At 46.4% G+C, this 13,112-nt stretch overlaps 1 protein-coding gene across 1 annotated transcript; it reads right to left on the reverse strand.

Annotated features, from left to right (window-relative positions):
- Positions 1 to 611: 611 nt before the first annotated feature.
- ANKRD33 (ankyrin repeat domain 33) lies at positions 612 to 6,293 on the reverse strand. The gene is made up of 4 exons (XM_054649337.2): positions 5,973 to 6,293; positions 4,067 to 4,196; positions 2,794 to 2,934; positions 612 to 1,402 (listed from the first exon to the last, which is right to left on the reverse strand). Exons 1-4 carry the CDS (start codon positions 6,291 to 6,293, stop codon positions 612 to 614), a joined length of 1,383 nt encoding a protein of 460 aa, XP_054505312.2.
- Between the last annotated feature and the right edge of the window lie 6,819 nt (positions 6,294 to 13,112).

Raw genomic sequence — 13,112 nt, forward strand, 5'->3', positions numbered from 1 at the left:
AACATCCCGAGTGTTTCCAGCCTGTGCCTGCAGCTGGTTCTCCTTCCACAGCACGGAGCTGCTCCCTGTGCTGAGCCTTGGTGTGTCCAGGGACACACAGGAGTGGGGAATGTCACTGAGGAGGGGACAGAGCAGCCAGGGGACGCTGGCAGCAGAGGGGGAGAATTCCTGCCAGCCCCACAGCAGCCCTGAGCTTTATTCACGGAAGCAATCCTGTTAACATGGCAACCACTTCCATTTTAATTTGCTCAGCCACATTCCAATGCATCGAGAGCTTGGGAAAATCAGAGAGGCAAAAAAAAAAAAAAGAAAAGAAAATAAATAAAAGGAAAAAAAAAAAAAAAAGGAAAAATAGGAAGGACTTGCGCCACAGTCCCACTCCCTGGCATTCCTGGAGCTTCAGGGTCTCTGGACATCAGTGCCCAGCACGACATGTCCCATGCTAGGGTGGCCACCCTTGGGGTGGAGAGGACGAGAGGCCAGGCAGGGGCCTGGGAACCTTTGGGATATTCCATTCCCATCCACCGGGAACAAAACCCCCCCGTGCCAGAAAAATCAGCAAAAAAGGGGACAACAAGAACCTTGTCCCCACCCCACCACCACCTCCCTCCTTAGCCTTTCTTTTTCTTCTTCCTCTTCTTCTTCTTCTCCTTCTCCTTCTCCTTCTCCCCTTTCTTGGCCTCCTCAGCCGCTTTCTTCTCCTCCTTCAGCACCTTGTACCTCCATTGTGGTGGCTGCAGCAGGTGCTTATCCTTCACACGTGGTTTCCTCTCCCCAGTGGATGACCCAGAAGCTTTGCTGACCTTGATTTTGGGCACGGGCTCCCAGGGGAGGACGCTGTTCCCCCGGCGCAGCCACCGCGGCAAGAAGCTCAGGAACCGCCTGGGTGGCGGCGGCGGCAGTCGGAGCTCGGACACAACCTGACCATTACAGGAGGATCCCCCCGTGCTGGGCCTTGAGGACAGCTCTGATTCCTCATCTGGATCCACCACGTGCTGCCCGAGGATCTCCTGCACCGAGAGCCGGCGCTTGCCCACCTCGGGCGGGCTGTCGGGGCACACGGTTTGGCAGGCGGTGGCCACGAAGGGGCTGCCCAGGGCCGTGGTCATCCTCACCATGTGGTCCAGCACGCCGTCCTCCTCGGGGTTCCGCGGGATGTTGAAGGTGAAGATGGATCTGATCTTCTCCGAGAGCCTCTTGCTCCTGGATTTGGGGCTCAGGGCTTTGGCCACCAGCTCGGCCAGCGCTGGCCACTCGGGCCGGTAGTGGGCCGTGAACTGCTCGGCGCGCGGGCGGCGCAGGAGGCTCCGGATGCGCACCGTGGTCTCAAAGCGGCCGGTGAAGGTCGCCCATTCCCTGGCTGTCTTCCCCTTGACGGCATCCACAGCCTGCAGGTCAGCTCCTGGGGACAGCAGAGAGCACACTCAGCACCCCAGAGGAGGCGTGATTGCCACACCAAGAGTCCCAGAGATGTGATTGCCACACCAAGAGTCCCAGAGATGTGATTAGCACACCAAGGGTGCCAGAGATGTGATTGGCACACCCAGGGTCCCAGAGATGTGATTGCCACACCAAGAGTCCCAGAGATGTGATTGCCACCCCCAGGGTCCCAGAGGAGATGTGATTAGCACACCAAGGGTGCCAGAAATGTGATTAGCACACCCAGGGTTTTCCAGATTGCAAGGCAAGATGTACTCTATTACCAACTGTATGGCAGTTGTCTTTTGTCCAGTGGGCAGTTTTTCCTTATCTCTCTCGGAGTGCTCACAATCACTCCTCCCTCTGGGGGGACATCTGCTGATAGCAGCTATGGAATGTCCCTGCATGGCTGATAAGAACTACAGCATCCCATTGGGAGATGAGAGCCCAGAGGGAGGAGCCAAGCATTCCTACCCGGATACAATCTGAGATTTCAAACATTCCTACCTGGATAGAATCTGAGATTTCAAACATTCCTACCCAGATACAATCTGAGCTTTCAAACATTCCTACCTGGATACAATCTGAGATTTCAAACATTCCTACCCAGATAGAATCTGGAGATTCTGGAACACCAGCACAGCTTCTCCACTGGATTCCCAGAGGAGCAACTGCCTCTTCCACTGGATCCTCAGAGGAAGATTCCACCCTTTCCTACAGGATCCCTGCTCCAGCAGAACCACCCCTGACACTGCAGGAGGGCTGAGCCACAATTCCAACGGGACTGATACCAACACCCTGACCCACAGGGTGTCAGGTTGGGTTCTGACTCTGGCAGTGTTGTTTTAGTTCACTGCATTGCTTATTTTATCCTTTTCTTTTCTTCCCTATTAAAGAACTGTTATTTCCTGCCTCCCATATTTTTGCCTGAGAGCCCCTTAATATAAAATTTATAACAATTCAGAGGGAGGGGGTTTACATTTTCCATTTCAGGGGAGGCTCCTGCCTTAACAGGCACCTGTCTTTCTAAACCAAGACAAACTGTTATTTCCTGCTCCCATATTTTTTGCTTGAGAGCCCCTTAATTTCAAATTTATAGTAATTTGGAGGGGTGGGGAGGGTTTACATTCTCCATTTCTGGGGAGGCTCCTGCCTTCCTTAGCAGGCACCTGGCTTTCCAAACCGAGACACAGGGTCCATGAGGAGATGTGATTAGCACACCCAGGGTCTCAGAGATGTCATTAGCACACTAAGGTTCCAGAGAAGATGTGATTGCCACACCAAGGGTCCCATCACAGAGGAGATGTGATTGCCACCCCCAGGGGTCCCAGAGGAGATGTGATTGCCACCCCCAGGGTCTCTGGGGACGCTCACCTGCCAGGAGCAGGGCGGTGACGCAGTCCTCCCGCCCCTGCACCGCCGCCTTCATCAGCGCCGTCAGCCCCCGTGGGTCCCTCTGGTCCACCTCCAGGGCAGGGTAGTAATTCAGGAGGTAGTTGACAATGGTGATGTGTCCTTAAGAGCCAGAGAGGAGCTGTGTTAGAGTTCCCACAGTTACCCGGGGACCACGGCTGGACAGAGAATTCAGCAGCTGCATTCCGTGGGGGTGCAGGTGTGGGGGATTGGAGGGGTCAGGATTGAAAGGGTTTGGGTCTGTTTGGGTCCATTTTGGTTTGGGTCTGTTTTGCTTTGGGTCTGCTTTGGTTTGGCTCCACTTTGGTTTGGGTCCATTTTGGTTTGGGTCTATTTTGGTTTGGGTCCATTTTGGTTTGGGTCCATTTTGGTTTGGGTCTATTTTGCTTTGGGTCTACTTTGGTTTGGCTCCACTTTGGTTTGGGTCCATTTTGGTTTGAGTCTATTTTGGTTTGGGTCCATTTTGGTTTGGGTCCATTTTGATTTGGGTTTATTTTGGTTTTGGTCTGTTTTGGTTTGAGCTTATTTTGGTTTGGGTCTATTTGTTTTGGGTCTGTTTTGTTTTGGGTCCATTTTGGTTTGGGTTAATTTTGGTTTGGCTCCATTTTGACTTGGCTCAATTTTGGTTTGGGTCCAATTTTGTTTGGGTCCATTTTGGTTTGGGTCAATTTTGGTTTGGGTCTACTTTGGTTTGGCTCCATTTTGGCTTGGGTCTGTTTGGGGTGGGGTCCATTTTTGGGTTTATTTTGGGTTGGGCATGGAGGGAACACCAATGATGAACCAGCTGCTTTAGTGGAGAACACAGGAAAGACTCCAAAAATGGGAAAAAACCCAGAAAATTATGAATTCTAGCAAGGATACAATGGGGATCAAGGGTGATCCCCACTTTGAGACCCTTCTCCTTCCCCTCCTCATAAATCAAGGGGAGGGAGCCAGGCTGGAGGTTTGGGCTCGGAGCCTTTAGCCAGGTAAATAAATCCCTGTGGCTCCGGGGGCACAAGGGACAGCTCCAGCCCAGCTCTGCCACTCGCCCCAGCACCACTGCAGGAATCTCCATTTCCTCATCATTTTTAAAGCAGAGCTGAACCCCAAATGTAGCTGATGTCACACATCCCTTGGGAGCACGGCTTTCACGACAGGAAAAAAAACCCTTTTGGGGTTTTTGGGGGAAGCCCAGGGGATCCCATCCCTTCCTGAGGGTGCTGCCTGTGCCAAGGCTGGGCACAGTGCTGACCTGCCTGGGCAGCCATCATGAGGGCCGTGTTGCCATCGTTGTCCTGCTGGTTGATGTTGATGTAGGGACACTTCTGCAGCAGGGGCACGATGTCCACAAAGCCCTTGCAGCAGGCGACCATCAGCGCGTTCTGGAGAGGGAGCAGCACTCAGCACCACGGGCATCCCACGGCCATTCCAAACTGTCCCCCACCCAAACCAGGCTGGAGCAGGATGGGAGGAAAGACAAGGTTCTGCTCCAAGGTCTGGATCAATCCCAGGAGATCCATCCCAGGAGATCCTCCTGCCCCACCTGCTTTAGCCTTCAGGATTTGCCTGCTCTTGGAAAAATCCTCATTCAGCTCCAAGGATTGGATCAATCCAAGAGATCCATCCCACCTTCCTATCCTACCTGCTCTAGCAGCCCCCAGCCTTCAGGATTTGTCTGTTCCTGGAAAATCCTTGTTCTGCCCCAAGGATTGGATCAATCCAAGAGATCCATCCCACCTTCCTATCCTACCTGCTCTAGCAGCCCCCAGCCTTCAGGATTTGTCTGTTCCTGGAAAATCCTCGTTCTGCCCCAAGGATTGGATCAATCCAAGAGATCCATCCCACCCAGGCCTCTCCCACCCTCCTGCCCCACCTGTTTTGGCAACCCCCAGCCTTGAGGATTTGTCTGCTCCTGGAAAATCCTCATTCTGCTCCAAGGTTTGGATCAATCCCAGGAGATCCATCCCACCTTCCTGCCCCCTTGCAACCCCCAGCCTCCAGGATTTGCCTGCTCCTTGAAAACCCTCGTTCTGCTCCAAGGATTGGATCAATCTCAGGAGATTCATCCCACCCTCCTGCCCCACCTGCTTCAGCAACCCCCAGCCTTCAGGATTTGCCTGAAAATCTTCATTCAGCTCCAAGGATTGGATCAATCCAGGAGACCCATCCCACCCAGGCCTCTCCCACCCTCCTGCCCCACCTGTTTTGGCAACCCCCAGCCTTGAGGATTTGTCTGCTCTTGGAAAAATCCTCATTCAGCTCCAAGGATTGGATCAATCCAAGAGATCCATCCCACCTTCCTATCCTACCTGCTCTAGCAGCCCCTGGCCTTCAGGATTTGTCTGTTCCTGGAAAATCCTCGTTCTGCCCCAAGGATTGGATCAATCCAAGAGATCCATCCCACCCTCCTGCCCTACCTGCTCTAGCAGCCCCCGGCCTCCAGGATTTGTCTGTTCCTGGAAAATCCTTGTTCTGCCCCAAGGATTGGATCAATCCAAGAGATCCATCCCACCCTCCTGCCCTACCTGCTCTAGCAGCCCCCAGCCTTCAGGATTTGTCTGTTCCTGGAAAATCCTTGTTCTGCCCCAAGGATTGGATCAATCCAAGAGATCCATCCCACCTTCCTATCCTACCTGCTCTAGCAGCCCCCAGCCTTCAGGATTTGTCTGTTCCTGGAAAATCTTCATTCTGCTCCAAGGATTGGATCAATCCAGGAGATCCATCCCACCTTCCTGTCCTACCTGCTCTAGCAACCCACAGGCTTCAGGATTTGCCTGCTCCTGGAGAATCCTCATTTTCTCCAAGGTATGGATCAATCCCAGGAGATCCATCCCACCTTCCTGCCCCACCTACTTTAGCAACCTTCAGCCTTCAGGATTTGCCTGCTCCTGGAAAATCCTCGTTCTGCCCCAAGGATTGGATCAATCCCAGGAGACCCATCCCACCCATCCCACCCTCCTGCCCCACCTGCTTCAGCAACCCCCAGCCTTCAGGATTTGCCTGAAAATCCACATTCTGCTCCACAGTTTGGATCAATCCCAGGAGATCCACCCCACCCTCCTGCCCTACCTGCTCTGGCAGCCCCCGGCCTTCAGGATTTCCCTGAGGACCCTGGTCCAGCCCTGCAGGATCCCACCCCACCCTGCCCAGGTGCTCACCCTCCCGTTGATGTCCAGCTCCGTGGCCTCACTCCGGCTCACCCCACGCTCCAGCCTCTCCCACACCAGCTTGGCATCATTCCTGGCACAGCACTGGTAGAGGCTGAGGAACCCATCCCCACCAGCCTCGGGGGACGCCTCGTAGCAGGGGTACACTGAGTCATCAGAGAAGATGCTGCTGCTGTCCGAGGGCTCTGAGGATCCTGAGGATGTTCCCTCTTCCTCCTCCTCCTCCTCCTCATAGTGCAGCTCCGGGTCAGAGGCATCCAGGCTGGCACTGGGAGCTGCAGCAGGTTCTGCTCCACTGCAGGCATCTGTCATCCGGCCCAGCCCTGCCCGGGTGGCCGAGGGGGCACTCGGGGCTGTCACTGCCCTGTGCAGGCACAGAGGGGGTGGCACCAGCTGTGATGCCATGGTTTGCCTCAGATACCTCGGGTTTCTCCCTGAAGATTTCTTCCCCAGGTGTGTCAGTCACCTCTCCCTCCCCCTCCTTTCCCCTCCCTTGGTTTGGGTCTATTTTGATTTGGGTTTATTTTGGTTTGGGTCTATTTTGGTTTGGGTCTATTTTGGTTTGGGTAATTTTGGTCTGGGTCCATTTTGGTCTGGGTCTATTTTGGTTGGGGTCCGTTTTGGTTTCGCTCTACTTTGGTTGGGGTCCATTTTGGTTTGGGTCCATTTTGGTTGGGGTCCATTTTGGTTGGGGTCCATTTTGGTTGGGGTCCGTTTTGGTTTGGGTTTATTTTGGTTTGGCTCTACTTTGGTTTGGCTCTACTTTGGTTTGGCTCCATTTTGGTTTGAGTCTATTTTGGTTTGTGTCTATTTTGGTTTGGCTCCATTTTGGTTTGGCTCCATTTTGGTTTGGCTCCATTTTGGTTTGGGTCTATTTTGACAGACAGTCCCTCCCAGCACTCTCTGTCAATCCTGGAATTCCAGAGGGCATTGAGTGATTGTCAAAATTCAAAAGATGCTTTCCACCCCTGGAGGACATTGGGCCACCCAGGTGTCCTTTGTCCCTTTGTCCCTCCCCTCCTGTGCCTGGTTGGGGGCTCCCTGCCCCTTCCCTGTCCCTCTCCCCGGGTTCAAAGGAGCAGCAGCCACGGGCTCAGGGAGTTCTGTTGGAGCTGGTGCTGCATTCAGAGGCCAGAATAAAGCTCTGGATCCAAACCCTCCAGCAGAACCGACTCCTTTCCTTCACCATGGCCTGAAAGCTTCTCCAGCAGAGGGAAACCTGAGCTCCTGCATGCCTGGAATTGTCTCTAGGGCCCAGCTGCAACATCCAGCCAGCCAAAAGTGTCTCTGGGGTGAAAACCCCACACATCCAGCTACCCAAAAGTGTCTCTGAAGTGAAGTCACCACAGCTGCCGCCTTTTGGTCAAGCAGCAAGAGCCAGACAAGTTCAGGCAAGCCCCATCCAGCAATACTGGTAATTATCCCAATAACCAGGATATTTTATGAAAAGTCCCTTTGCCAGGATTTTTTCTCCTGAGGAGCTGGGAAGCTTCAGCTGCTCCACGTTTTGCTGCTCTGGAATGTGATTTGGAGAATTGTTTAGCCAGCATGTGAATTGTTTTTATTAGTGGCAAATCACAGTCCAGCTGTGTCAGACTCTCTGTCAGTCACAGGTTTTTATTATGATTCTTATCTGGCCCTCTGATGTCTCCTTTCTCTTTCTGTACTATAGTTTTAGTGTATAATTTTAATGTAATATGATATAATATGATATGTATATGTATTTACATATTTAGTATATATAATAATATACATATTTTATATGTCATATAATATATTATATATAATTATATTTTATATAATTATATTTATATAATTATATAATATATTATTATATTATATTATATTATATTATATTGTAATATATATTATATATTATATAATAATTATTATACAATTATATAATTATATAATAATTATTATATATATTATATATTATATAATATATAATATAATGTAATGTAATATAATATAATATAAATATGATATAATATCATATAAATATGATATGATAATATAACTAATATAATGCAATACAATATAACATAATGTAATATAATGTAATGTAATACAATGCAATCTAATACAATATAATATAATGTAATGTTATGTAATGTAATATAATATAATAATAAATCAGCCTTCTGAAAACTTGGAGTTTTCTCATCTCTCCCCTCGTTCTGGGGTCCCTGATCCTGCTGGGGATCCTCACCTGCCTCCAGCACAGCCCAGGGTCCATCCCCGTTCCCCTGTCCCCTCTTCCATGGGGGTGTCTGGGTGCTGTGACACCCTCAGAAAGGAGCAGCCCCCATGGCACAGTGGGAAAAACAGGGGGACACCCTGTTGGATTAAACCCCTTGCTGAGCCAGAGGTGGGGTCACTGAGAGGTGTTTTAAAAAATTTTTAATTCCATTTTCAGTGCCATGCGAAGGGTGGGACAATACAGATGTTACAATTAATGCCATCACAATTAGAAGCTAATTATTTCTTAATTACAATACATTATTAGCATTTCTTGGCCTGTCAGCTTTGGCCACACCATGGTGTAGATGCCTTAAAGCTAATTATGTAAAATTACCCCTTGTGGCTCCTACTAAAATGCATCTTTTATGGTTCTGTTTGTCCAAAATATCTGATCTGATTTGCACCCTTTGAACCCTGATTTTAGCTCCATTTCCTTCCCAGCAATGCCTGTCCTATTCCGTGGCATTTCTAAGCCAGCTTTTCTTATCTCTGAATTCCACGAATGAGGAATTTATTCTTCTGCTACAGTTTGTATTTTCAATCTCTGAATTCCATGAATGAGGAATTTAATTTAATTTAATTTTTAATCTCTGAATTCCATTAATGAGGAAGTTATTCCTCCACTACAGTTTGTAATTTGCAATCTCTGTATTCCATTAATGAGGAATTTAATTTAATTTTTAATCTCTGAATTCCATTAATGAGGAATTTATTCCTCCACTACAGTTTGTAATTTGCAATCTCTGAATTCCATTAATGAGGAATTTAATTTTTAATCTCTGAATGCCATTAATGAGGAATTTAATTTAATTTAATTTTTAATATCGGAATGCCATTAATGAGGCATTTAATTTAATTTTTAATCTCTGAATGCCATGAATGAGGAATTTATTCCTCCACTACAGTTTGTAATTTGCAATCTCTGTATTCCATGAATGAGGAATTTAATTTAATTTAATTTTTAATCTCTGAATTCCATTAATGAGGAAGTTATTCCTCCGCTACAGTTTGTAATTTGCAATCTCTGAATTCCATGAATGAGGAATTTAATTTAATTTAATTTTTAATCTCTGAATGCCATTAATGAGGAATTTAATTTAATTTAATTTTTAATCTCTGAATGCCATGAATGAGGAATTTATTCCTCCACTACAGTTTGTAATTTGCAATCTCTGAATTCTATTAATGAGGAATTTAATTTAATTTAATTTTTAATCTCTGAATTCCATTAAATTTAATTTTCAATCTCTGAATACAGCAGCTTCTGGCTCCCCCAGGACACAGAATTCCGGCATCAAACCCTCTCCCTTCTTAGCAGAAGCCATCAATTAATTAATTAATTCATTAATGGGTGCCATGAAAGGAGGAAAATTCCAAATTCCCCTCCCCTCAGATGTTCCCAAGCATGGAGGGAAATTCCTCTCACCTGGATCCTCCCTGGGGGTGTTCAGCTCTTTCCCGTGGCTCCCTCCTCAGCTGGGCAGCATCCTGGCCACAACCAGGAGGAAAAACTCCCTGGGCATCCCTGGAATGTCCCTGTGTCCCCTCTGCAGGGAAAAACCAGGTTTGTGCCCTGTGCCTGAGGTGGCTTTTTGGCACCAAAGCTGTGACAACCTGCACGTTGACGTGGGGCTCAGCTACCCAAGAGATCTTAAATTAAATTGTTGCTTTAAATGGCTGCATCCATCCTGAGCAGGATCAGGACGGGATTTAGTGTCTTTAGCTGAGGAGCTGCTGAGAGCCCTGGGCTGTATTTTTATATTTTTATACAGCCTGAGCAGCCCCACAGGCTCAGCTGGAAGCCCAGAAAAACTCCTTGCACCTGACTTTCTAGCCAGGTGAATTGGCTGAGCAGGTAATTCTGGGAATTCGGGGAATTGGCTGAGCAGGTAATTCTGGGAATTCCGGGAATTGGCTGAGCAGATCATTCTGCTTGTGAAATACAAAGCTGTGTTTCATGTCAGGTACACACAGGCAACGTGTGGATTTGTGATTGTGATATACCTGGACAACAACAATGGGACAGTTTTGAATTCTAATAATTCCTGAGGAAAGTAAAGCATGGAAGAAACCCTTTGAGCCTTTGTTTGCAATTGGTTGATTTAGGAACATTTGAATTAAAGGATGTTGCTCTTTGCTTATAGTTAATCCTTAAAGAGCTCTGCAATAATAACCTTTTGAAGTGTAATTTTAGAATATTGCTTGTATCCTTGAAACTATAGCTTTGGAATATATATAAAGGAAACTTGCTTATCTCAGGCCTTAACAAAAGCAGCTTGAGAAAGGAAGATGAACATCACCTCAAGGATTTATAGTTTCAACCAACATCACTGCTATGAGATTTATAGTCCTTGCAATTAAAAGGTGGACCCACATCTGGGGAGCTGGACCTCACCAGATGGGATTTGTCTTTCTTCTTTTGGAAACTGGACCATCACCATCTGGGATCCTCCTTTTTGGGATACATCCTGAGAAAAACTAAATCACAATAGTGTATAGAATTGTGATGTAAAAAATTTGGAATAGAAACTGCTGAGAAAGCTGATGAGTGCCCCTATAAATACCTGTAAACCTCAACTATGGGTGTGCAGTTGGAGAGAAAACTTCCCCCACTTTACACAGAGTGTATTGCTCACACTTTACCATGTTAATTAAAAAATTGATTGCTGCTTGAATATTGGCCTGGTCAAGCTTCTTATTTATAACAAACTGGACTTCACCAGATGGGATTCATCTTTCTTCTTTTGGAAACTGGACCATCACCATCTGGGATGCTCCTTTTTGGGATACATCCTGAGAAAAACTAAATCACAATAGTGTATAGAATTGTGATGTAAAAATTGGGAATAGAAACTGCTGATGAGTAAAAATTGGGATAGAAACTGCTGAGAAAGCTGATGAGTGCCCCTATAAATACCTGTAAGCCTCAACTATGGGTGTGCAGTTGGAGGGAAAACTTCCCCCACTTTACCCAGCACTGTATTGCTCACAGTTTACCATGTTAATTAATAAATTGATTGCTGCTTGAATATTGGTCTAGTCAAGCTTCTCATTTATAGCAAACTGGACTTCACCAGTTGGGATTCATCTTTCTTCTTTTGGAAACTGGACCACCACCATCTGGGGATGCTCCTTTTGGGATACATCCTGAGAAAAACTAAATCAAAGTAGTGTATAGAATTGTGAAGTAAAAATTGGGATAGAAACCGCTGAGAAAGCTGATGAGCACCCCTATAAATACCTGTAACCCTCAATTATCGGTGTGCAGTTGGAGGGAAAATTCCCCCACTGTACCCAGCGTGTATTGCTCACACTTTGCCATGTTAATTAATAAATTGATTGCTGCTTGAATATTGGCCTGGTCATTTCTAACATGCTCCAGTCAAGGGCTTGGACATCTGAAATGTACTCGTGCATTCAACAAACTCTGTGATTTCCCCTTGAAGCTGCCTTGGAGTTTCCATCCCTCCTGCCCCCCTGGGAATGAATTCCAAAGCTCTCGGCCCAAGACTGGCAAAAATTGTTTTTCCTAAATTCCACATGAAGCCTGACTGTTCTCTTCAGCTTTAAAGGGTTTTTTTTGTTGTTGCTGTGTGTTGAGGGAGATTTTTATGTGTTTCCTGAAGTTCAAGGACCAGCTGGACTCTGAGAGGGCATTCCCAGTCCCTGGATCTGCTGTTTTCTTGCCAAAAAGGCAGGAATTTGGTGCCAAGGCAAATCGTGGGAGAGGGCAGAGGGCACTTTGCTACACACATGAAAATATGTGAAATATATGAAAAATATGGATCAGAGGAAGGATTCCAGCTGTTCCCTCCATGCTGGGAAGCACAAGCTGGGAATCCTGGGGCTGAATATAAAGATTCTGGTGCTCAATACGAAGACCCTGGTGCTGAATATAAAGACCCTGGTGCTGAATATAAAAATGCTGGTGTGCTCAGTATAAATATTCTGGTGCTGAATATGAATATTCTGGCACTGAATATGAAGATTCTGGTGCTGAATATGAAGATTCTAGTGCTGAATATGAATATTCTGGTGCTGAATATAAAAATTCTGGTGCTCAATATGAATATTCTGGAACTGAATATGAAGATTCTGGTGCTGAATATAAAAATGCTGGTGCTGAATATGAAGATCCTGATGCTGAATATAAATATATTAGAGCTGAATATAAAGATACTGGGGCTGAATAAGATTATTCTGGCAGTGAATATGAAGATCCTGGTGCTGAATATGAATGTTCTGGCACTGAATATAAAGGCCCTGGTGCTAAATATAAAGACACTGGTGCTGAATATAAAGATTCTAGTGCTGAATATGAATATTCTGGTGCTGAATATAAAAATGCTGGTGCTGAATATGAAGATCTTGGTGCTGAATATAAAGACCTTGGTGCTGAATATGAAGATTTTGGTGCTGGAATATAAATACCCTGATGCTGAATATAAATATACTAATGCTGAATATAAAGATTCTGGTGCTGAATATGAATATTCTGGCACTGAATATGAAGACCCTGGTGCTGAATATAAAAATACTGGTGCTGAATATAAAAACTCTGGTGCTGAATATAAATATACTAGTGCTGAATATAAATATACTAGTGCTGAATATAAAAATGCTGGTGCTAAATATGAATATTCTGGCACTGAATATGAAGATACTGGTATTGAATATGAAGATCCTGGTGCTGTATATAAAAATGCTGGTGCTGAATATAAATATACTAAGGCTGAATACAAAGACCCTGGTGCTGAATATGAATATTCTGGCACTGAATATGAAGATATTGGTGTTGAACATGAAGATCCTGGTGCTGTAAATAAAAATGCTGGTGCTGAATATGAAAATGCTGGTGCTAAATATGAATATTCTGGCGCTGAATAT

This window comes from Agelaius phoeniceus, chromosome 35, assembly GCF_051311805.1.
Source record: "Agelaius phoeniceus isolate bAgePho1 chromosome 35, bAgePho1.hap1, whole genome shotgun sequence".
Taxonomy (NCBI): domain Eukaryota; kingdom Metazoa; phylum Chordata; class Aves; order Passeriformes; family Icteridae; genus Agelaius; species Agelaius phoeniceus.

Excerpts from the sequence above, each read along its gene's own strand:
- ANKRD33 (XM_054649337.2), bottom strand. The coding sequence starts at position 6,293 with ATGACAGATGCCTGCAGTGGAGCAGAACCTGCTGCAGCTCCCAGTGCC. Across the intron at positions 4,197-5,972 it reads AGCTGGACATCAACGGGAGG|AACGCGCTGATGGTCGCCTG; the intron begins GTGAGCACCTGG and ends CTCCCTCTCCAG. Across the intron at positions 2,935-4,066 it reads CATGATGGCTGCCCAGGCAG|GACACATCACCATTGTCAAC; the intron begins GTCAGCACTGTG and ends CTGGCTCTTAAG.